We start from the raw sequence: 25305 nt of genomic DNA, 5'->3' as shown, positions 1-25305 counted from the left end.
GGCCCAGGAAGCCCTTTTTTTTCTGAAAGAATGAGCAGACCCTAGAGGCTTAGACCTCAGGGCTGCTGAGTGGACTGAACGTGAGGAAGAAGATGTCCCAGGAGCTAGCAGAGTTCTTTGTCTTTGTGACAACAGTAACTGCTTGGAGCAAAACAAGGGAGAAAATACAGCAAATCACACACACACACATTAACCCCAAATGAATACAAATACTGTAGATCCTGCAAGGGGGGGGAACCCCCAAAACTCCTGAAAGTCTTCAAGGATTGAATGGCTAACCAGACTCCTTCTAGTCATTTTGGTATCTCAAACGCCAATTCACCCAACAGGGAGCCAGGCATCTGTGACGCTCACCACATGCATGTATGGGAACTGCACATGGGGCCAATTTTCAGATGAGCAAAATACACACCCTTGTAAATCTCACAAAAAGATTCTGTAGCCAAGACTTGTCACCGGCTTAAAACGTAGAAAAGCAGAAGAAGAAGAGAAGGAAGAGGCAGAGGAGGAGGAAAAAAATGGAGACTGGAGGGCAGGGGAGAATGGCCAGCCCCAAGGCTTTTGAACCCTCAAGGGTTAAAAGTTAAGTGGAATCCGACCACCGGGTTCAGCCACTCGAGAGCGAGGCGTCTGCAGCCGCACAAAACATCCACCCTTTTTGGCCTCGACCACGCGGCGGCGGCAGCAACCCCAGCCTCCCTCCTCCCGTCCTCCGCCTTTGGGGAACAAACCAAGGAAGCTCACGTTAGTGGCAGCCAAGGCGAGGGGCCGGCTTTGCCCGAAGAGGGAGGGTGGGAGGGTGGGAGGAGGGAGGGAGGAGGGGAGGGGAAAAAGCAAGAAGCCCCCCCCCTTCCCGGGCGGAGGGGGGCGGGAGGAGCGCGTCCCGGCCGGTCTGCGCGGTCGTCTAGCTAGCACTCCAGTGCATCGCTCGCGGCGCGGGAAGGATGCTGGTCGGCAGGGGCGCGCGCGCGGGGCCCGGGATGCTGCGGGGCTGGACCGCGCTCTGCTTGCTGAGTTTGCTGCGTGAGTATGGACCGCACACCACGCTGCTGCGCGCACCGCGCCAGCCCCACTTGGCTCCCCCGGAGGGAGAGGGCGAGCTCCGGGGGGCGGGGTGGGATGGGGGGGTTGAAAGCTGAGCCCCCAAGCCCGGCCGATCGGGAGGGATCCCATGCACTGCGGCGCAGGGCTGCACCTGGGCCCCGGGGCCAGCGCCACACCTGGGAATCGGTGGCGGTGGGAGGCGAAGCCACCTGGGCGGGAACGTGGAAAGACCGATTTGGTTTGCTGACATGACGTGTGCGTGGAGAACGGCAGGATCTCTGCGTTGCCAAAGGTGCTGAGCGCAAAGTTGGAGCCAGAACCAGGAGATGGGAGGGGGAGGAGGAGGAGGAAAGAAGCAGGAAAGTTTTTGTAGCTGCTAGTTGATGCAGAAAGCAATAGCCTGGAGCTGGTTCGGGCCAGGCAGGGCCCAGGCGCCCACCTTCCCCGGAGACGTGGACGGTAAGGAGGGTCAGCGGATCCAACCAGGGCCGGACGCGGGGTCCCACGCCCCTGAGGCCCGGGAGGAAGGCCGAGCTAGGTGAGCGGAACAGTTTGGAATGAAGAACAGTCCGTTCTTGCATTGAGGATTAGAAAGTTAGGACAGTAAATTAGAATCGCCTCTGCAGGCGCTTCACCCACCCCGCTGAAGGGGAAGGTGGGGGTGGTTTCCCAGGTACATGGCCTTCTGCGCTCAACTCCTCACCCCTGCGCGTATTCAAACTTGTTACACTGGCATCTTCTTGCCCTGTTCACCTCCAAATTCTAAAGCGAGTGGACAGGCCAGAACACTTCTCGCTCACCCACACATCCTACCTCAAAAGGTCTCACAGCTGGCAAAAAAAAAAAAAGTAATAGGCACTCGATAACTATGCTTAATTGCTTTCATTGGAGGCTAGTATTCTACATCTTTTTTCATTATTTTAGTGCAGGTACTGGAGTTTGAATTCACATTCTGGTCACTTAGCTTCTTTGCTCAACTGGCACTCTACCATTTGAGCTACAGCTCCACTACTGTCTTTTTTGTGGTTGTGTTGTTTTGTGTTGCTGGTTAATTGGAGATACAAGCCTCATGGACTTTAGTGCCTGTGGTGATTTTGAATCACGGTCACCAGATCTCTGTCTTCAGATTAAGGAAGGTTACAGGTGTGAACCATATTCTATATGTTCTTTAAGTAGCTTTTACTTGCTTCTAGCTCTCTGGGGCTCCTGATCCATGTATTCTCTTGAGTCCTAAAGGCCACCCACCATGTCTGCAGAGGAACTAGAACTTGCCTGCTGGGTATCTTTGCTCCAGGTCTCCTCTGGGTTCCCCTCAGTTGGAGACAGCTGGCAACTGCTGGAGGAAGCGGAGTTAGATTCTCCGCTGGCTTGTTTGGCAGCCTAGATGTGCACACTAGGCCTCCCATAACAGGTGTTAACCTGCACCCTCATAGCCCAGAGAAATATCTAGGGCTCATGTCCATATCAGATGCTCTCTATTCTTCTCGACCTGGACCTGCCCAGCCTGGGTAGCCTGAAATTGAGTGGTGCAGGCTGAGTGGTCTATCCTTTTCTTATTTCCTGGGTGAGCCTAGATCAACCTTGTCTTGGCCTGAAGCAGTGTGAGTAGAGGAACAATACAACTTTGAGCAGATTGGCTGAGAATATCAACATCTCTGCTTTGGGGTGAAGGGTAGAGCATGGGTTTCCATTTCCAAAATGTTTTTAGAAATAATAATTAGTAGTAGTATTGTGTGTGAGTGTCCTGAGGCTTGAACTAGGGCTTGGGTGCTGTCCCTGACCCTTGTGCTCAAGGCTAGTAGTACTCTACCACTTGAGCCACAGCTCCACTTCAGGCTTTTTTTTTTTTTTTTGGTTGGTTGTGAGGCTTGAACTCTGGGCCTGGGCGCTGTCCCTCAGCTCTTCAGCTCAAGGCTAGCACTCTACGGCTTGAGCTACAGCGCCACTTCTGGTTTTCTGGTGGTTTATTGGAAATAAGAGTCTCACAGACTTTACTTCTTGGGCTGGCTTTGAACCTCGATCCTCAGATCTCAGCCTCCTGAGTAGCTAGGATTACAGGCGTGAGCCACCAATGTCTGGCCTCATTTCTAATCTTGAGCCACTTGTTGCTCTAGGTCTTCTAGGGTTTGAGATGTCTCTCTGTCTCTCTGTGTCTCTGTCTCTTAGGCATGGATCCCCATTTCCAATCTTGTCAGACTAATTGGGCCAATTGTTGCTCTAGGCCTCCCAAGAGCTTTCTAGGGTTTTAATGTTTCCTTCCTCCCCTCCCCCCTCCCTTCCTTTCTTGCTTTCATTCTGTCTTCTCCCGACCCCTTCTCTTTCTGTAGGAATTGTGTTCTACCCTGGAATACATTATGAGCTAAATGAAATGAGTGACTACACTTCAAAATGCTATCAACAGGCCATTACCATTGCAAAAATGCATTGTTATTATTACTGGAAGTTTTAGTGTTACCTTATCGCTGCCCCAACAAAGTGCTGGGAAAGTTGTGTTTTTTTCCATCTTGGTGAGAAGTTGACATGGATGAAGGCACACCAGCCAACCACACATAGGCTCTCTTTTCAGGGTGAGTAAATCAGAAACCAGAGTCTAGGTGGAGGCCAAGGACCACCAGGCAGCAGCTGCTGGGTGGTAATTACAGGGTCCCTTTTTTATCAGGTTCAGGGTATCTTTCCTCCAAGGCTTACCCTTTCCCTCATTCTGACAACACCCTCTAGGGCTGCCCGGGTCACATTCCTTTTCTTCCTTTGGGTTCTTCATGCCTGCCGACCCCACACCCATATCCTGTCTGGGTTCCATGTAAGGGGGGGAGAAGAAATGGGGAAAGAATCTTATCAGATGTTTTCCAGAGGGGAGAGGACTCCACCCTTTGACTCTGCCACATGGCCATGGAGGAGGAGCAACCTTGGGGACCTCTGACTAATTCAGTGGTCCCCCTTGTCAGGTCAGCCCAGCCAGTACAAAACTTTTGTAAATGCAGAACTTGGGCAGCATTCCTGTGTGACTGATAAAACAGGCAGAAGCCTGGGACCTCCTTTGTGTATCCCTTTAGCTCCCCCGCCCCCCCTTCATTCATTTATCCTCATCTCCTTCTTTTTCTGAGTCTACCAGAGCCTTTGTCCCCCTAACGCTCAAGGCAAGAAGTGTCCCAACTACAGCTGATAAACTCAGGCACCCAGTCCTTAAAAGAAAAAGGGGGGAAAAACCCAGCAGCTTAAAAAGAGGAATAAAATTTTCACTCTTTCACACCACGTTGCCTGATTTCCTTTAGATTCTGGGCTGGAGGCTCTGGGCTTGCTTTCAGGGCTGAGTGTTTCTCTTAACTCCACTCTGAGTCCTTGGGGCTGCCCATCTCATGGACTTTGGTTCATCAACTAAATGTCTTGCAGTGTGGCCAACCAAACATAGGAAGGTATGGACGAAGAACAAAAACACCACCTCCAGAAGAAAATTCTCACTGTGGCCAGGACAGAATTTCCATATTTGTTTTGGGCTTTGACTTCCCAAATGAGAACAATTTCTTCCTTTCTGAGCTAAGAAATAAAAACACATCCTCTACCATCTTTAGTCTCCAGGGCCCTGCCTGCGTGCTAGAAAGGAGAGAGACACGTTCCTGGAGAAGATGGAGAGCCAAAGCAAGAAGGGGGGCATAGCAAGGTGACCTTCCCTACACATACCCTCTAGATCCAGACTTGGAATGAATCACTTCCCTTCAGATACAAAGGAAAAGGCCTCTGGCTTAACTGGGAAGTCTGCCCCTTCCTGATTTGGAAAGAAAAAAGAAAAAAAAAATCAAGCATGTAGCATCTCTAGGTAGCTTGCTCCATTGCTTAAGAAAACGTGTCCTGGATGTGCTAGAGCAGACAGGAGTCCGAATGGCAAGTTTGATAAAGTGGAACCTTATGTTTGGCTGGGCCAAGAGACAAAACAGCTGAAGGGCTCGGGACTATGGAGAGGGAGGGAGGCGGAGAGAGACATTTGTAGAGGTAGAGGAACAGTGGAATAGACTAGGCCAAAGAGATTCCTTAATATGAATTCATTAGTATAATGGTGACTAATATTAATTATGCTAGTGTTTCCTTGGTGCTTCCTTGTAATGTTGCTCCAGGCTCTCTAACCTTCCATGAAAAGTGCTGGGTGACAGTGGCTCACACCTGTAATCCTAGCTACTCAGGATGCTGAGATCTGAGGATCACAGTTTGAAACTACCTTGAGTAGAAAAGTCTGTGAGACTCTTATTTCTCCAATTAACCACCAAAAAGACAGAAGTGGAGCTGTGGCTCAAGTGGTAGAGTCCCAGCCTTGAGTAAAAAAAGCTAAGGGACTACATCTAAGCCCTGAGTTCAAGCCCTACTACTGGCACACATACACATAGAAATTGCCTATACACACTAGGCTTCTGTGAGTGGCTCTCTTGAGAGACTGAAGGACAAAGGTGCTTGGCTAGCTGAAGGTACGGTAGTACCATATTGAGTAGAGGGAAGCATGGAGCTGCTATCTAGGAGTCAAAAACTTTAGGAAAATAGAAGAAGGAGAAGAGAAAACCTCACGATACTAGAAAATCCCTGACTAATAACTATTGGGCTGTTAGTATACCACAAACACTTGGGCCAGCTATACCTTGGTGTACATTCACACCTAAGTTTAGTCTGGAAAAGCTAAGGAAGGCATGAGCTTTTGTGGTCGTCCCAAAGGGCTTAATCTCATGTAAAAATCACAGGTGAAAGGTACCTCTTAACAAAGATGCTCCCGAAATACTCCCAGAGAATGCCGGTAGCTCAGTTATCCCCCGAAGCAGTTCATCCTATAAAAAAAAAATTACATGAATTCTTTTCTTCTTTTGCAGTAAAATTAACCTTCTTATAACTCGTAATCATTGTTCAAATTCTACTCTTTGGATTGTTACAGGTTTAATTTGGTCCTTCATGAAAATCCTTAAAGACTTTTCTAGTTGGCTTCAATAGATTATAAACTCTTGGGGGATTTACTTAAATTGCAATGACACTAAAACCCAGGGAAAGTCAGCAATTGGTTCCTGTACTGTCTTGTTGGACTAAACAACAGGCTTTGTATGCGATTGGTGGTGAAGGTTAAAAAAAAATACAACATACACTGTAAGTGAAGTGGATCTTAAACTTATTTATTCAACTCAATTTCTTAATTTTTCAAGGTCAGCAAACTTCTTATAAAAGGAACAGATCATAAATATTTTAGGCTTGAAAGACCATCTATTGTTTGTGATTCATGTTCTACATTGTCTTTATTTTCAACCCTTACAAATGTAAAAACGATGCTTGGCTGACTAGCTATACAAAAACAGCTCCCAGCTGGGATGTGTTCCAACAGCCATCCTTTGCCCTCTCTGATCTTGATGTGATAACAAACATCAGGCCCTCAGCATTGTCACTTGGTTTCTGGAACTCTTAGAATCTTGGCTGTCTTTACATGGGCCCTCCCTAACATTAAAGCAGAGCATCCAAAGCAAATGCCTATACCTAGATGTGGCTGTTCTACACCCACTGGGCTGTTCCCTACTGCTACTGATCCTGACATCCCAGGATTCTGCTAAGTGTCCTATGCAAATCGCACAAGTAGAAGAATGGGCCTAACACTCAAGAAATGTATGCTGTAACCCAGGCCGACAGTTAGACCTATCCTGAGGAAACAGCATGTGCGATTTTGTGCCAGATGAATGAGAGAGATAAGCGCTCAGCTCTTGGGGACAAAAGGAAGGGGCCTCAAGGAAGGGTCTATTCTGAAAAAGTGTTGAGCAGTACCAGACAGACTGCTCTACACTTCCCAACCTCCTTTGTTCTTCAACACAACTAGGAAGCAGGGTCTGCTTTTATCCCTATGTTACTAGAGAGGGAGAGGTTAGAGAGTTTACTTCCTGGCTAGTTCACCAGGTTGATTTCTTAGCCATGTTGACCTCATGGTTAGGAAAGTGAGAGGGAAGCATCTTGAGTGTGGTCAGAGTCTGTTTCTGAGTGATGTCTGCCTTCCCATTACTAAGGCTGTGTGTTCTGATGTTTTGCTTTGTGGTGGCAGATGCCTTCTGCCCAAGGGAAGGATGGATGGATGGATGGATGGATGGATGGATGGATGGATTGGAGTTGGGGGGCTAGGAGATCAGGAAATGGAGAAAACTAAAGGATGTCAGTAAAAACAATAAGAGCACATATAGGAAAACTCAGCCTCTTATGAGGGTTTAACTATTTGGGTAATAACTTACTGAATCCCTTAGGGTTTGTAAATCCCCTTTAATGACCAAAAGAATCTTCCCTTTACTAATTGTAGGTAGGAATCTTTTCCAAATAGATTGCACATACCTTTGCTTCCTTAGAAGTCTCCCTCCCCAAAGGACTTCAACTTTTGATGACTCAAATGCATCCTGAGAATAATGTCTTTGCTGTACCTCAGTAACATCATTAGCATCCATTAAGGTGCGTCTCTCTACTCCTACCATAACTGACTAGACTCCAGACCACTGTGGCTTTGTTTTCCTGTCGTTTTCCATTCATCTTGGTTACTTAGTTTTCAGCTGTTAATTCTTATTATTGGCTTCTAATTTTTATTAGCCAGGATATCAAAATATCCAAGCTTATTAGAATGGCCTATGAGCAAAAACAACCAAAAAAACAAAAAGCCTGTGATGAAGTTCTTATAAGTTTAGGGTTTGAGTTTTATTGCATCAGTTTTTACTTTGACAGAATTCTCATGGTCTTTATTCTAAGGACTGGACTCTTTTTCTCCTCCCCTCTCTAAGTTCATGCATGAGTCAAAATCATATAGGACAACGAGGGTTAGAAAGAGTCCTTCCTTCCACTGCCATGGTTGATAAGGATGGACAGAGCAGTAAACAACAGAAGACAGCTCTGAGTTGCAGTGCAGTTCTCTGCAGGGCTGGGAGTAAAGTTGGTCTAGCAGGGGATAGAGTGGAGGTTTCATCCTGGTCTTTCTGCTTCTCACTGTTGGCTGCTTTTATTCCCCTCTGGAGTTGAGATCAGAGCTCAGACCAAGAAAGGCTAGTGTTTGATGGTTCTACACCATGGATGTGCATGGGAGGAGCGGATAAAAAGAGACCTGTGGTCAGTCTTGACCCTTAGGATGGCGTTCTTCCAAGACTGTCTCCACATAAGCTCTGTAAAAGGATCCCTGGGGACATCAATCAGTGAGGGCCTGTGTGCTAGTGCCTAGGTCAGGACTGGCTCTCAGGCACTGGCTATGTATGGTGTGCCTAGTCTATTTAGACTTGCCTTTCTGCCCTTCTTCTTTGTCCTGTTTCTCCAGGGTCTCAGCAGCTTCTCTGCTCACTCAGCTCAGCTCAGGAGTCTGAGATTGGATCCCCCTTCTCCTTGGCAGATAGCTGCTGCTACCCCATCTTCCCCGGTGCTTGGCTAAATACTGAGAGGGAGTTGGCTGCTGCAGCTGGGAGCCTGTCCCCAGCAGGCCTGGAGCTGGCCTAGACCCAGAGTTGCTTCATTCTTCTGGAACAGGCACCTCAGAGCGAACATCAGGCTTCTCTTCACATCTGGAAAAGTTCAAAAGTGTTTGTCTGGGTGAAGGAGGTCCCTCGGGGGAGGGGGTTCAAACGCATGACATCACTTCAGTCAGGCACAGCTTCCTTTGGAGAGGGAAAAGGGCAGGGCCAGGCTGGACCAGATGGGATTCCCAAGAATTGATGTGTTTGAGGAAAGCGGGGAGGGTCTGGGCAGAAAGAGGTCCATCCAAGAGGAACTTCCAAGGGAAGTGCCTTAAGAGCATAATCCTTTTCATTCTGGGACCTAATGGTATAAACACCTGTTCCCTGTAATGAGTTCCTAGAGTCAGTGGTGCAGGGCTCCTATCTAAAGAAGGAAGTAGCCTTCACTGGATTCTATGTTTTCTTCTGATTGACACTCTCAAGCCCACGGAAATGCTGACTCAAGAGTCAGCTAAACCTCAGCCCCCTTGTGGTCTTGGCTTTTTTATCTTGGCTAACACCTTGATGACTTAGGTTATCCATCTCTAGGATGGAGTTAAGAATATCATTGCTTCCCATCACCCCGTTTCATATGAATAATATTATTATTAGCCAGGCATCGGCAAGGCAAGTTGTTACTCTGTGGGCATGGTGAGTAGGGAATCAAGAGCAGGTAAGAGCAACTTACTTAAAAGCGTAATGAGATAAAGGTGTAGAATTTGGCTAGGCGCTAGGTGGCTCACATCTATAATCCTAGCTATGTGGGAGGCTGAGATCAGATGATCACCATTCCTAACCACCCAGGGCAAAAGAGTCTGTGAGACACACTCTTATCTCTAATTTACCAGCCAAAAAAAAAAAAATCCAGAAGTGGAGCTGTGGCTCAAGAGCACCAGCCTATTGATATTAATACTAACGTTTGATTATTTGCACTCATTGGTAATATCAGTGTGCCTATAGCAAGCTGTGGAGAAAGGTAGATGTGGGGGAATGAGTCACTTTAGGAGACACATTCTTGACTTGAAGCTGGAAATCTGACTCCATTTGATGTTGAGGAAAACAGAAATTTTCCTTCTACGTTGCTTTTTAATTAGGAAATCTCTGAAAAATACAGATGGAGAGCTCAACCAAGAAAATTTAGTTCTAGGATGTCCTGGGGCTTTTCTTCGTTCTCTAGGTATGAACTCTGGCAAACAAGCCTACCCTTAATATTTACGGGGACCAAGGCCAGGGTACAAGAGAGGCTCATTCCTGTATGCCTAAACATTTCAGGCCAACTAACGGATAAATAGGTTATCTTCAATCTTTATTACTTGACAAACATTCCTTCATGCTACCTAGAACTCTAGCCTTGGAATTCAGGGTACACTGTGATTGGTCAGGAAGGAGATGCATGCTGACTGCAGCCCATTTCCTGTCTCTTCTTGGGATCTTGCACATCTATATGGGGCATCTTCTCCCTCCAAGAAGTAATGATTGGGGCCTATGAATAACTATGCTACTTATTATGATTCATTTTATTGCTTGTAATTTTACCCTTCTATAAAAAATTATAATAGACACATGCTTATAGATTTACTTTTCTATTTCCTTAGAAAAAATGGATAATAGAAAATTTAAATTATTCTTCAGGAGAATATTCTCTTGATGGCACCACAACTTGAACTCGGGGCCTGGCATTTGCTCAGTGGGTGTTATTCTACTTGAACCAGGCCCCTGGCCCTGTTTTGCTAGTTAATGTTCAGACAGAATCTCTTGCTTTTTGCCTATGCCTCCTGGGTAGCCAAAATTATAAAGGTAAGTCACTTGTTTGTTCAAATAGGGGGTGTCTCACTAAGTTTTACCCAGCCTGGCCTTGGACCTCAGTCTTCCCAATCTCCTATGTAGCTGGCATTTCAGGTGCGAGCCACTACACATGGCTAGGGGGGATATTTTTATTCTGCTCCATTGCTGGGGCAGCAGAGACTATTCTAGAGTCCACCTGATGTCGACATTGAATCCCATGATGCCATGAAGCTCCTCTAGGTTGTTCTTAACTTGTCCTCCTTGCTTCCCTCTAGCCTCCGGGTTTGCGGAGCAGGGTAATTTGACGACTGGCACCATGGAGTCAACCACCCAGGAAACAGTTTCAACTGTTTCTATAACTGTATCCACCGAGAGCACCATAGAGCCAAGTACCCTGGGAAATGCCACCCCCCACCACCCTGTCTCTCAGGACAGCAATGAGACCACAACAGCCACATCAGGTAAAGAGAATTGCTCAAGTTCTAGAGCAGAGTGGCAGGTGCCTGGGCAGAGCATTTAGGATGCTAGCAGACTTCCCTGTTGGGCCCTTGCATTTGTTGTTTGGGCATCATACTAGTATGCTAAAGTTGATTCCGCCAGGGGTGTCTTTTTTGGGCTGGCGCATTGGCAGTTGTCTCTCTGTGCACCTCTCCACCCTTGCTGACCCAGCTGGTCATAAAGAAGGCTCAGATGAGGACCCCATCGAGGTCTCTGAGCTCTTCCAAATGAAGGAAGATGATGGATCCAGGCTCATCTCGGTGGTCTCTTGTTGGTAGTCTCTGGGGATGGAACAGCATCTAGTTCATCTAGTTTAGAATCCAGAGGGTATCTTGAATAATCTTAGGTCATCACTACGATTCCAGCAGCTGTCTTGAAATTAGTTTGTTTGGTCAGGTAGGAGCTGCAGTAACCACAACCTCCTCAATAAGTCCTAGTTCTGTGCAGAAGGCCATGTCCCTCCGTGAACGCGTGTTTGTGTGAATGCACAGGAACACCAGTGTTTTGGCCTGTTTCAGAGAACCCTGTCAACTTCACATCTACCTCTGCCACTCCTCCGGCCCACGCGAACACAAACTCTTCTGTCAAGTCACACATCTCTGTGACCTTCCCCATGACTACCACCCCCGCCAGCATGTCCACTTCAGAGATGACCCTGAAGCCCAGTTTTCCACCTGTAAATGTTTCGGATCACTCACCCAGTAGCACCAGCCCTGTGATGACGTCTCCCTCTGAGCTCCACACACCATCTTTTCCTACTCCTGCCTCTGTCAAGGTAAGGGACTGGGGCAAAAAAAAAAGGCAGCTTGCTTCTCACATCAGAAGTAGGCAGCAGGCTCTCCTTTGCATGGGAATGGTATTGAGGATTGCTAGGAGGGGTAGAAAGAGAAGTCATTGGGCACTGGTGGCTCAGGCCTATAATCCTAGCTACTCTGGAGCCTGAGATAATGAGGATCACAGTTTGAAGCTAGCTCAAAAAGACAAATCCAAGAGTCTTATTTCCATTTAACTGGCAAAAAGCCAGAACTAGAGGTGTGGTTCAAATGATAAAGCATCAACCTTGAGCAAAAATGCCAAGTAAGTGTTGAAGGCTCTGGCACCAAAAGAGAAGAAAAAAAGAAAAAGAAAACAATATAAGCTGGCACCAGTGGGGTGGCTCATTACTGTGATCATAGCTACTCAGGAGGCTGAGATCTGAGGATTGTAATTCAAAGCCAGCCTGGTGAAGGAAAGTCTGTGAGTTGCTTATCTCTAATAAACTGTACCCCCCTCCACCTCAATAAAGGTCCAATGTGGAGCTGTGCTTCAAATGGTAGAGTGCTAGCCTTGAGCAAAAGAAGCTCACGGAGTGTCCCTGAGTTCTAGCCTCAGGGCTGGAACACACACAAAAATATCATAAAGAGGGAGGAGAGGGTAGGGTCATATGCTAAGGCTAACCTGTGTTTTGGGTATTGCATTTTTGGGGCGCAGAAGTAAAGAAGAGTCGTAGAAATCCATCCAGTTTTCTGTGGTTCTCTCTAACCCCTTTGACTAGGGGAGTATTTATTATCCATTACCTTCTCTTTACTGGAGGTAAAGAGTGTTCCATCCGCTTGAGCGAGTTTGGTGGGTGTGCTAGCCAGAGCTAGAATGGCAGTGAAGACATCATTGGCAAGGTGAGCTGTGGGCACAAAGGCGTAGTGAGCTCAGTCTGATCTTCTCTGACTTGAGGCCTGGGGCTGTCAGCAGCCTTAAGCATGAAAGGCAGAAAGTATGAGGGTGTGGAGCCTAAGGCCAGACATGAGGGGTCTGTCTGGTTTCTGTTTTTAAAGAACCAAAGTAAGAATCTGGGAAATATTTGGAGCCAGGAAGAAATGGATATCACCAAGACCTGCCTGGCTGCCTCTTTACCTATTTGCACACTTTCCACAAGTGTGCGGTGGAAAGCAGGATAAACAGCCCAAATAGGAAAAGGTCTTCTGTTCCTCCAGTATCCAAGCTGATAGTTTTCAAGATTGCAATAGCTACTTGTTTACAAGGCCAGCCTTGTAGCAGAAAGATTAATTATCCAAAAGAGAGAGAGAGAGATGGAGGAAGACAGTATAGCTGCACTCCTTCCCAAAATATTTGGGATAGGAAGTGGTTTGGAATTCAGGGTTATTTTTTGTTTTTAATTTTGGGATATTTGCATAGGCATAATGAAATAGTATGATGAGACCCAAGTTAAAACACAATATTCATCTTGTTTTATGTATAGTGTGTGTATGTGTGTGTGTATGAGAGAGAGAGAGAGAGAGACAGAGAGAAGGAGAGAGGGAGAGAAAGAAAGGGAGAGAGAAAGACAGAGACAGTACTGGAGCTTGAACTCAGAGCCTGGGCACTGTCCCTTAGCTTTTTTACTCAAGGCTGGCATGCCTTCACTTGAGCCACACCTCCACTTCTGGGATTTTGCTAGTTAATTGGACCTAGGAGTTTCATGGACTTTCCTACCTAGACTGGCTTTGAAACTCCGTTCCTTAGATCCTAGCCTCTTGAGTAGGTAGGATCGTAAGTCATTAGCCACTAGTGTCCAGCTTTATATATGTCATATACACAGCCTGAGGCCAGTTTTCTACAATATTTTTCAATAATTTTGTGCATAATTTTGAGTGGTTTGGAATCTTATACTCATAGCATCACATTGACACTCAAAAAAGTATAAGATTTTGAAACATTTTGTGTTTTGGAGTTTTGGGTTATGCATAGCTTTAACTTGTATTAAAAATCTCTAGTCTTCTGACCAACTATAAAATTCATTTTTTTTTGTCAATCATGGATCATGGACTTAAACTCAGGCTTTGCACGCTGCCCCTGAGCTCTTCCATTCAAATCTAGTCTACTCTGAGCTACAGCACCACTTCTGGTTTTCTGGTGGTTAATTGGAGACAAGAGTATAATAGACTTTCCTGCCCAGGCTGCATATCTCAGCCTCCTGAGTAGCCAGGATTACAGGCATGAGCCACCAGCACCCAGCTCTGTCCTTTTTCTTTTTTTTCTTTTGTGTTGGTTGTGGGGCTTGAACTCTGGGCCTGGGTGTTGTCCCTCAGCTCTTCAGCTCAAGGCTAGAGCTGTACTACTTGAGCCACAGCCTCATTTCCTCTGACCATATTTTTAAAGAGAGTATTTCACAGAGACCAAAGTGGGAAGGAGGCAGGGATGCTTACCTATCTGCTTTGCTTTGTTTTGATACAGGGAGAAATCAAATGCTCTGGCATCCGTGAAGTGAGGTTGACACAGGGAATCTGCTTGGAGCTAAATGAGACCTCCAGCTGTGTAAGTCCTCCCCCTCCACTTCCCTTCTCCTCCTCTGCCTTCCCACAAGCCCTGGGACTTCCTCCAGTCATCTTCCATGAGGCTGCACTTGTACCAGGGGTCTGCAAGTGTAGCAGGCTTCTTCTGTAACTTCTAATACCAAGCTTTGGGTTTAGGGAGTAAGAAGCCCCATCTGGTGGGCAAAAAAGGCAAAACCTATTTTAATTAAATGTTATTTGGTGTGAGATTTTAGTTTGTTTTTATATTAAGAGAGACCTTCTCAAGTCTAGATATAAACTAGTCAGGCATGTGTTTTGGTTTGTTACTGAGCCTTGAACTCAGGGCCTGGGTGCTCTTCCTGAGTTGTTTTGCTCAAGGCTAGCGCCACAGCTCTGTTCTGACTTTGGGGTGGTTAATTGAAGATAAGTGAACAGGCTTTCTTGCTAGTACTGGCTTTGAACTGCTTCAGATCTCAGTTTCCTGAGTAGCTAGGATTACTGTACAGGCATGAGCCACCAGCGCTGGCTTTGGTTCTTTTAGTTTTTAAAGAAAGTTACCCTATTATCTTCCAACATGTTTTTCTGTTCTTTGTAGCTAGTAACATGTCTTGTTTCAGTTTCTTACTGCATTAGTAAGAATGTATTCATTTTTAATGAGGATAGAAGGCCTTTTTGCTTTGTTTCAGTAAATCCAATTTCCTGCAAGTAATAAGGCTCTGGAGGAAGGGGGAAGGGGCAAGAGAAGAGTAATATTAAGCAAGGAAACATTTTCTTGCAAGTTAAGAATCCACCTAAGGGAAACCAGTAAAAGATGTACATGCATAGATCTCCAAGGCTACTAGTCAGTAAAGAAGTTACTTAGTTGGCCATTTTACTGTTTATGTCTTACTTCCAAGCATCAGCTGGGTCTCTCTGCCTTACAAATCTTTCAGAATTATACAGAGAAGAATCATTTAACTTAGGGCATTTAGGAACAACCGAAATGGTGACCCAGAATGGAGCAACCCAATGCAGTTCTCAAAAGCAGTTAAATAGAAACGGGCAGCGAACAAGCAACACCCTGTGAGTTTCTCATGTTCATTTTGAAGCTTCCTCATTAGGGAAAAAATTGTCAAACCCTCTGGTTAATTGTAACTAAGCAAAATGATCATTTCCCCCACCCCATCATCTTCAGGATTTAGTTTCTTGGGCATCACATGGGCCTGTGCCTGAATGCGAAATCCATGAGCCTAGTTAGAGCTATCTGCCCTCTACCTGTTGGTTCCAAGCTGTCACTGGACGAGTTAAGGGCTACTCTGGAAATAACTTTCCTGTCTCATCATGGTCTTTGAGTCACAGTGGGAACCTGTGCCCATCCCCTTGGGTCTTGCTAGGATTTATGAGTGATGATTGGGAAGATGGCAGTATCCCCCACCCCCATAGCCTATGCTGAAGAAAGATTGTTTCTTTCTCTCTCTTTTTTTTCTAATTGGGATGGAGAGCAGTACTAGGATTTGAACTCAGGGCCTTGGCTTGCAGGTGTTCTACCACTTGAGCCACGCTCCTAGCCCTTTTTAGCTTTAATTATTTCAGGTAGGGGCTCAAGCTTTCTGGATTGAAATTCTTTATCCCTTGTATCTGGATTAACAGGCATGTATCATCACACCCAGTCACTGGTTGAGACAGGGGTCTATGAGTTTTTTGGGGGGTGAGGGGGCACAGTGTGTCCTTGGATCTCCATCTTCTGAGTAGTTGCCATTACAGATGGGAGCCATCATGCCCAGCTTGCAGTTGTACTTTTGGTGTCGGAGGGTGTTGAGTTATTGGTGATGGGAGAGTTGGGCCTTTCCCACAACTTAATGAGGAGCATAAGGATTTGGTGTTCCCTTTGTAGCATTCCCTTTCACATAATGTCTTGCAGTACTCAGGACACATTGGTACCCACCTGTGTTTAGCACATGCCCGTCATCACATTGTGCATGGGAGAGGAGAACCTCTGCTCTCTGGACTCCCATTCTGCAAGGCTGTGGGGTGTGACCTCCCCCTGGGTGGTGGGTCAGGGAGCCTGTCTTCTGTTCATACCTTCCGTAGACATTGCATCCCAGTCGCTCTCCCTCTGCTCCCATCTCTCACCTCACATGGCCTGTAGAGTTGAAGGTGATGCTCCAGCCATCTATGCATCCATTTCCCCATCTAGACCCAGCACATAGCACAGGGTCTCCCCAGGTCCAATTTGCATTCTCTCTGCTGCACCTGATGTCTGCTTCATTTAGGTTTTGTGGTCACGGTACGCCAAATAGTTCCTCAACTGTGGAGATTATTTTCTTCTCTCATACCCATTCGATAGGGGAAATCCATCAAGTGTATACTTTCTTTTAACTGAGGCAAAATACACAAACGTTGTACTGTCTTACAGCATTTTCAAATATACAATTCAGTAGAACTGACGCCATTCACATTGTTTGGCAATCTACAGGATGCTTTGTGTCTTCTAAAACTTTCTATCAAACATCTAGCTCTTCCCCGTGCCACATTCCAGCATCCACGGTCTTTCTTCCTGTCTGTCTCCATGAAGCTGGCTGACTGTGTACCACATAGAGGTACAATCATGCAGGCCCCCTGGAACTTGATCCTCCTATTTACTCTTACCAATTAGCTAGAATGACAGGCAGGCATACACCATCACACCCAGAATTTTATTGGTTAAAATGGAGGAGGAATCTCAAGAATGTTTTGTTCAGACTGGCCTTGATCTATGATCCTTCCAATACTTGTCTCCCAGAGAGTAGATAAGCACTGTGCCCATCTTGTGTTTTTAATTCTTTTTTTTTTTTTAAGGAACTATCCTACTGGTTTGTGTTTTGTTCCATTTACAGTGCTGGGGATGGAACCCAGCACATGCCAGGCTAGCACTCTATCAATGAATGGCCACATTCAGTATGATAAGTTTTCATAGTGAGTGTGCCATTTCATGTTTCTACCAACAGTGAATGTACAAGGACACCACTTTCTCTCCTCTCTCTCTTTTTCTCTCTCTTTCCAAGAATTGTCTTGATCTCAGGGCCTCTCATTCTCTGTTGACCTTTCCACTCAAGGCTGGTGCTCTACCACTTGAGCCACACCTTCACTTCTATTTTTTTGCTGGTTAATTGAAGGTAAAGGTCTCACAGACTTGTGCCAAGGCTAGCTTCAAACCTCAATCCTCAGATCATACTCCCACAGCAAACAGGGTGACATTACTGTGAGCCAGGCGTCTGTGGCTCACGCCTGTAATCCTAGCTACTCAGGAGGCTGAGATCTGAGGACAACGGTTCAAAGCCAGCCAGGGCAGGAAAGTCCCATGAGACTCTTATCTCCAGTGAACCACCAGAAAACCGAAAGTGGCCCTGAGGTTCAAATGGCAGAGCACTCGACTTGAGCTGAAGAGCTGAGGAACAGAGCCCAGGCCCAGAGAAAAAAAGAAAAAGAAAAATGCCTCCTCTCGTCTGTCCCATCCCCTACTCCAGTGCTTGATGTGCCTTTAAAAAAAAAAAACGGACAGAGAAGGTTCACAACTGAAGTGTGAGGATGCCACTCTAGAAAGCTTGGATGGTTTTCCTCCTTTGGCAAAGTTTGTCTTCAGGGAGCTGGTAAATCTGAGTCTCCTGAATCTAGTGTTCAGGCTGTGGCTTCCTCCTGCCTGCTGTCCCCCCTCCCAGCTCTCCCACCATGTTTGCCCACAGGGTCTCCTGGGGGAGGATGTTTATTCCAACCATCCGGAGTAAGCATTGTATTTTATTCAGGATCCACCTGCTCTCCTCTCTGAGCCCAAACACAATTCACTGAGGCAATGAGATTCCAGTGTGGGAGGCTAGCTTGGGACTGCCTTGAATTCCATCCAAGAAACTAAGTGAGGGGTGGGAGGGGTCCAGAGTAGAGGCCCAACCAGTTGGGAGTGTTAAGTTGAACGAATCTCTTGAGTTGTGTTATGTGTTTGGTGGTATGATAAATGCAATCTGAGTTCAAGATTATGTAATGTGAACCTCCGCTGCATGAGCACATTACAGGGGTCGTGTTAGAGTACGGTTAGAAAGAAAGGACAGTAACCATAAGACAAAGTAGGATAAAAAATATAGAGCCTAGATAAAGTATGAAGGTATTATGTGTGTGTTGTAAAGATTACCTTCTTTAAGTTGTACAAGGGGGCTTCAATTCAAATCAGTTTATAAGTACAATTACCTTTTTTTTTGTTTGGGGGGAGGGATTTTGTATGTGTGTGTGTGTGTGTGTGTGTGAGCACGTGTGCATGTGTGCACACACATGTGCTAGTACTGGAGCTTGAATTGGGAGCCTTGAGCTCTTGCTTAGCTTTCTGCTCAGAGCTGGTTCTCTACCACTTGAGTCAGAGCTCCATTTCCAGGATTTTTTTTCCTGCTTAATGGAGAGAAGTGTCTCTCAGATTTGTCTGCCCAGACTACAATCTTCAGATCTCAGCCTACTGAGTAGCTAGGATTACAAGTATGAACCACCAGCAACTATCTGGGTATTGTGATTATTAATAACAGTAGTAATAGCTGCCATGTTTCCAGTGCATGTTATGTTCCCAAGGGCATTTTTCCACACATCTCTTCAGTTACCACAACCATTTATAGCTGAGGAACCTGACAGACCCGACACATGACTTTCAAAGTTCTAGTGAATAGCAGATGGAAAATGTTACAGAAGACAAGGCTGCCTTCCCCCATGGCACACGTCTGCTCATGAATAAGGTAGAGACGGCGTGTACTCTCACACACTTGACTACCTTGGCTGTACCCACCCCAATGCCTTTCGCTGTTAGGATCTGGGCCTCCTGAATCGGTAGGATTACAGGCCTGAGCCACCAACACCCAGTGATCAGCCTTAATGAAAAGTTAAAGAGGAATACCATGGTGACCTGAGGAGAGTCAGGAGACAGGTGATGTAATGCGGGAAGGGGTGGAAGGATTTAAGTAGGGTCATAGGTGAAGGCAGGGTCTCAGGTCCCTGGACAACTCTGGAGCTTATGGTTCAGGTCTGTCTCTAGAACTTACTGTTCTATCTGGCCTATCTGCTAAGAGGAAGTTAGGCCTACCACTTGTGGGGAGATTGGGAGATTGAACGTTCTGGGCTGCAGAATGAGCTGGAGAATTTCAGGGTGGTTCCCCGGGAGCGGGGGGTGCCATGGGAGCAATATTGAGTTAGGAGAACAAAGCACATTCACACCGTTCCCTGTGCCTTTCTTACGTAATGTTCATCTGACTCTTGAGAGTCTGGTTTGGAACATTTCTGCTAACCTCAAGCCAGAGTCGTCCTTAGTCATAGACTTTGATTTGTGACAGTCATTTGGCAGATGGTCTTTGTGTCTCATTCTCTTCACCTACAAAATGAAGAGGTACCAGGCACCAGTGGTTCATGCCTATAATCCTAGCTACTCACTCAGAAGGCTGAGATCTGAGGATTGTGGTTCAAAGCCAACCTGGGCAAGAAAGTGTGAGATGCCATGAACCACCCAAAAGCCAGAAATGGAGCTGTGGCTCAAATGGTAGCGTGCTAGCTTTGAGGGGAAAAAAATGTTAAGAGACAGATCCCAGGCCCTGAGTTCAAGCCCCAGTACCAAAACGCATGCACGCACGCGCGCGCGCGCGCACACACACACACACACACACACACACACACTCACTCACTCATACACTCTATAGACATTACCCCACACAATCACCAAATCTCCTAGGGTTGTGGGAGACAGAGGGGAGGCAGAGGTGAAGAGCTCTAATTACCATACATGCAAGCCGAGGGATTTGGTCCTATGGAATTCGTAGATGCCCCTCCCACCCCCATCCCCACCCCTGCCCATGATTGGCACAAAGTGGACCACCCCTCCCCACTGACAGTTTCTCACATGGCATCTTATGTTCTGGGCTCAAAACATGTCAGAATGCCTGGAGGTTTCCAGGGCACCGCTTAGCATTGGGCAAGCGGAGGAAGGTGCCATTTTGTCTGAGTACATTAAATCCTGTGAGAACCCTCTGCCTCTGTCTGCTTCACCCAGAGACGAGTCAAAGCCATAGAGTGATCTCAGGGGAGTCTTCTTTCCCTTCATCAGAGGCTGGGTACTTGGGAGGGAGTGCATTTTGCCATGGAGAAGCATAAAAGGCTTGCCCAAGTGAGCTGAGTTTAGAGAGGTCTACCTCGTTCTCCTGGGATGCATGGGCTGGTCATAGCTGACTGCCTACTGCAAATGCTGTTTAAAAGAGCAGGAATTTTCCAGACACAGAAGAACCTTTAAAGCCTTACTGGGTAAGTCTGTAGAACTGGCCATTTTCCTGAGGGACGAATCAGCAGGGACTTGAGAATTTCTTTATAACGTTTACCTTAAGAGGAATTTTCTTTTGGTCATTTGTAGGGCTTGAACTCTGGGCCAGGGGAGCTGTTCCTGAGCTCTTTCATTCAAGGCTAGGGCTCTACCACTTAGAATCACAGCTCCACTTCTGGTTTGAGTGGTTAATTGGAGAGAAAAGTCTCACAGGGACTTTTCTACCCGGTCTGGCCTCAAGCCACGATCCTCAGATCTCAGCCTCCTGAATAGCTAGGATTACAGGCGTGAGCCACTAGAACCCGGCCTTAAAAGCAATTTTGAGGCTACTGTTGGACTCATGTCCCTGAGACCTGGCACAGCCAGTCCTGCTCTCTTGGCCTCGTCCAAGTATAGTTATTTTCCCTGGGTTGCCTCAAATTCCAGTGAGAGCCTGAGGTCAGTCTTGACCTTGAGAGCAAAGGAGCCTGGGTTTTCCTGCCTTGGGTCTCAGCAGTAGGAAAATACCCAGGCACCTTTCCAACCAGAAGGACCTCTGCCCTTGCCACAAGCCACAGTCCTGTCCACAAACAGGAAGCTTTCTCCTACACGGAGGCTCAGGTCTGATGACTGTGACACGCACGCCCTAGCAGTTTTCCCCTAACAGGAAAGTGTCGGAGCTGGCAGGCATTTCCTCTGCCATCTGCCATCTGGACAGAGGAGAACATCTTAGTTTTAGCTGCACAGCAGAGGCCACTGGGATTAGAGGCTGCTGGAATAAATCCTGGAGACGTAAGAACCAGGTTTTGAAGGGCAGAGCCAACACTTCTATGACATACCTTTCCTGGGACCTGTTTTTTGGTTTTTTTTTTTTTGTCAGTCGTGGGGCCTGAACTCCAGGCCTGGGCGCTGTCCCTCAGCTCTTCAGCTCAAGGCTAGCGCTCTACCACTTGAGCCACAGCGCCACTTCCAGCTTTTTCTGCTTATGTGGTGCTGAGGAATGGAACCCAGAGCCTCAAGCATGCAAGGCAAGCGCCCTACCACTGAGCCACCTTCCCAGCCCATGGGGCCTGGTTTTTATAGAGTGATCAGAGTTCATCATCTTTGAGTCCTAGTCAGCAACCTGGAGTAGAACTATGTGCTTCATTAAAACTTAGTTCCGTGTTTTCAGTGGAGAGAAGGAAGGAAAGGCCAAGCAAAAACACAGCATCACTGAGCACCAGTAGCTCACGCTTGTAATCCTAACTATTTAGGAAGCTGTAATCCTAACTACTTAGCCCTGAAAGGAGAGACTGTGAGACTCTTGTCTCCAATTAACCACCAGAAAACTGCAAGTGGAGCTATGGTTCAAAGTGGTAGAGCACCAGCCTTGAAGAAAGAGAGCTTGGGACAGTGCCAAGGCCCCAAGTCAAACCCCATGACCATCACCACCACCCAAAACACAATTTTGGTGTTAGCTGTGCTTTCTGTGAGTTTTTTTTTTGGGGGGGTGGGGGAGTTGGAGAGTAAGAGGGAGGGAAGGAAGAAGCCCTTTGCGTGCCACTGAACCTAGAGACATAGATATATTCTCTACTTCTCACATCTTTGGCTTGCTTGTCATTGTTCAGGGTTCTTGTAACCTGGAACAAAGCATTCTTAGTTACTATTATTAATGTTTTCCTGCCGTTGGTAATTCCTTTTGAATTGAATTTGAATAGCATATGTGTGCACAAGCAATTCTTAAGCAAGATAATTGTTTTTCCCAAATTTGTTCTCTGATGTCTTAAATACTAATCGATACACATTTTGGTATCGAGGGCACTTTAAACACTTTTGTTTCTCATCGTTGCATGTATATGGTTAGCCGAAATTTTTTTTTCAGGTAGAATTTTAGAAAGAAGGATTTCTTGGAGAAGGGGGTGATGGTGTGAGTTTTCATTGGAATTATTATCTGAGATTCGACTACAGCTCAGGGATACTAATAATTTCATCTCTTGCTCTCCATTTCTGTCTTCTCAGGAGGAGTTTAAGAAGGACAAAGGCAAGGACCTCATCCAGATACTGTGTGGGAAGGAAGAGGCTGGGGCTGGGGCTGGCGTGTGTTCCTTGCTCCTTGCCCAGTCTGAGGTTAAACCTCACTGCCTCCTGCTGGTCTTGGCCAACAGGACAGGTAAGGATACACCTGTTTGGGGTTAGAGCATGGTTAGGGCTCAAGTTTGAGATGAGGTAAGAAAATCACGGGTCTCCAGGGAGGAGAATTTGGCTGAGAGGGAGTCTGACCATTGAAGCTTCTTCAAGAGTAGCATGGGCTGCTCAAGCTTGTCAATTTAGCAGCCTCTGTTTCCTCATTCTAGAACTTTCTGGCAAGCTCCAGCTTATGGAAAAGAACAAGTCTAACTTGAAAAAGGTAAGTTCACTACTGGGATGGTGGGTCTCAGAGGGAGCAGTGGGTCAGGGGAGCAGATAGAGTAGAGGAGGAAGTGTATTTAGTCCTTTCCTTAGATCTCCTTCCTGAGATCTGAAGAGCATGGGTTTGAGCCAGCCTGGGCAGAAAAGTCCATGAGACCCATTATCTCCACTTAACCAACCAAAAGACCAAAAAGGCAGCCATGGTTTCAGTGGTAGAGTGCCAGCCTTCAGCCAAAATCTAAGCAAGAGCACAGACCCTGAGGTTAAGTCCCAGTACCAACACACACACACCCCAATGTGTTCTTCTATATCCTCAGGTCTGGAGTGGGCTAGGTTTCTTCTAGAACTCTCTTTCCACAAGTAACAGACTTCCTTTTCTGTGCTGTGTCCTCAAGCTGGGGATCCAAGAATTCATGGAGCAAGACATTGGGAGCCACCAGAGCTATTCCCGAAAGACCCTGATCGCGCTGGTCACCTCAGGAATCCTGCTGGCTGTTTTGGGTGCCATCGGCTATTTCTTGATGAATCGTCGCAGTTGGAGCCCTGCAGGAGAGAGGCTGGTCAGTGTGGAGGTCTTGGGCAAAGGGAAGGAAGATAGTGGTCTTCCAGGGACATCCCTGGAGGTCAGGGAGAGGGAGGAAATACCTGGAAGGACAATCGTGTGCTCTGTCTAGGGAGATGCACACACACAGACACTGGACCCCAAGGGGAACGGAAGCCGTGTGCCGCATGGTATCTGTTATGTCTTGCTTCCGGTGTAAGCAGTAGTGGAATAGCCCACCTCTTCCCTGTCTGGGCAGATGACGCATGTTCATTACATTTCCTGCTAGAGTCCTGGCCATGACCAGCATAGGCTACTAAGTGAGCCATGCTTACATATGAAGGGCCCCATGGGGTGACAGATACAGAGGAAAGCATACTCTTGAAATATTCTGGGTGGGAGTGTGTTGGGGGGGGGGAGAATAGGGCTGAGGTTTGACCCCTGACCTCTAGCCAGGGAAATTATTTCACCCGGGGGACCACCAGGTATTCTCTGGGGCCTGTGGCGGCACTGTATGGTGCCTTTCCTCTGTCCTTTCTCCTCTAGGAGCTGGAGCCCTGACCACTCTTCAGGAAGAGACGAGTCTCCCATGCAGCAGCACCCCCATTCCCGCTTCCCTTTCCTGCTTCCCTTGGACTTCCCCTTACCTCCCATTGTCCTCCCTTCCCTACCCCCAACTACTCCTTGAACCTCCCACCCCTGCTGACCAGATAATGATCCTCTATTTATACACTGTCTAGGGCGAAGACCCTTATTACACGGAGAACGGTGGAGGCCAGGGCTATAGCTCAGGACCTGGCACCTCCCCGGAGGCTCAGGGAAAGGCCAGTGTGAACCGAGGGGCTCAGGAGAACGGCACCGGCCAGGCCACCTCCAGAAACGGCCATTCATCAAGACAGCATGTGGTGGCTGATACGGAGCTGTGACGTGGCTGGGTGTGTGTGTGTGACATGTGGTCTCTCCTGGCCTCTGATTCTATGCTGCCTCTCTGCTGAAGGTGACATTCCCTTATGCCCTAACCTTTCCCTCCGAGACTCTTCCTGTTCCTCCGCTTTCTTGGGGGGAGGAAGGTAGATTCCTGCCCTTTATATATTCAGCTTCCTGAATGCAGACTCTGGTTTTCTTGGGGGCAGAAGTTGAGGGGGGGAGGGACATGGTGAAGAAAAGCCAAGGGAAGTGGTGGATGGCCTTGTAGTATTTGCACCCAAGACCCCCTTCCTTCTGCCCCACTACAGGATGACTAGGGGAAAGGGTGGGCTTTTTAAAAACTATACTTTCTTCTAAGGAGGCTTTGGTTTTTTACTATTTCTTCTTGATACTTTCTTTCTGTAACTTGAGGGAAACCAAACAACTCCATGGGTGAAACCCCCCTTTAATAATATAGCCAGAAAAACGTGTTGTCTTAAACCACAGCTTTTATCTTTTCTACAAGACACTGTGGATTTTGTCCCCAGTCCCCCACCCCATCCCCACTTCTGCCTGGTTCTCCAGTTCTGCCAAGTTCCCTGTGCCCCCCCATGTGTGTACCAAGGCCAGCACAGGTGTCTGGGTAGAACTGATTTGAGCTCTACATTTTAGAAACAGTGCCAGTCTCTTGGGGGCCACACAGCGGTCTCCCCTCTGGTCTGCGTGAATGGGACCACAGGACCAGATGTGTTTATGCTGCGCCTCTTCAATTGTGCCCTTCTGAGCAGGCAATCTCCATGGCTTCCTCCTGCTGCCCCCTGACTCCTGGGTTGAGCTATAGCCTCAGTCCCCCAGCAAGCTCCTTGTTTCTGCTTGCCCATTCCAAACCCCTTTACCTGCTCTGTGGTCAGAGCCCCAGGCCATTTCCCAAAGACCACAAACTTGTTTGTGGAAGTTTGTGGTCCTTCTCTCTCTCTCTCTCTCTCTCTCTCCCCGGTGGGATAACCAATGACGGTTGGAAATAGAACTTTCCAGAAATGAGAGGATTGGGTGGATTTTTCTTGTTGTTGTTGTTCAGAATTTAAAAACAGAAAAAAGGGATGTCTCTGAGTACTGTAATTAAAGTGATACTGAAACATC

The 25305-nt window shown here is 47.1% G+C and overlaps 1 protein-coding gene across 3 annotated transcripts; it reads left to right on the top strand.

Moving 5' to 3' along the window:
- The first annotated feature begins 915 nt into the window (after positions 1-915).
- On the top strand, positions 916-25305 carry Cd34 (CD34 molecule). Of its 3 annotated transcripts, none has more exons than XM_013017262.1 (8): positions 916-1023; positions 10568-10753; positions 11309-11565; positions 14001-14081; positions 22329-22479; positions 22664-22716; positions 23114-23278; positions 24000-25305. In XM_013017262.1, the coding sequence occupies exons 1-8, from the start codon at positions 945-947 to the stop codon at positions 24183-24185; spliced, it is 1158 nt and encodes a 385-aa protein (XP_012872716.1). In that variant the 5' UTR covers positions 916-944; the 3' UTR covers positions 24186-25305. The 3 variants fall into 3 exon arrangements, with proteins under 3 accessions (XP_012872716.1, XP_012872715.1, XP_012872717.1); XM_013017261.1 differs by having other exon boundaries at positions 11282-11565; XM_013017263.1 differs by having other exon boundaries at positions 11282-11565; positions 23806-24091.

This window comes from Dipodomys ordii, unplaced genomic scaffold (genome assembly GCF_000151885.1).
Source record: "Dipodomys ordii isolate 6190 unplaced genomic scaffold, Dord_2.0 Scaffold35, whole genome shotgun sequence".
NCBI classification, from domain to species: domain Eukaryota; kingdom Metazoa; phylum Chordata; class Mammalia; order Rodentia; family Heteromyidae; genus Dipodomys; species Dipodomys ordii.
This window is presented reverse-complemented; position numbering and strand designations above follow the sequence as displayed.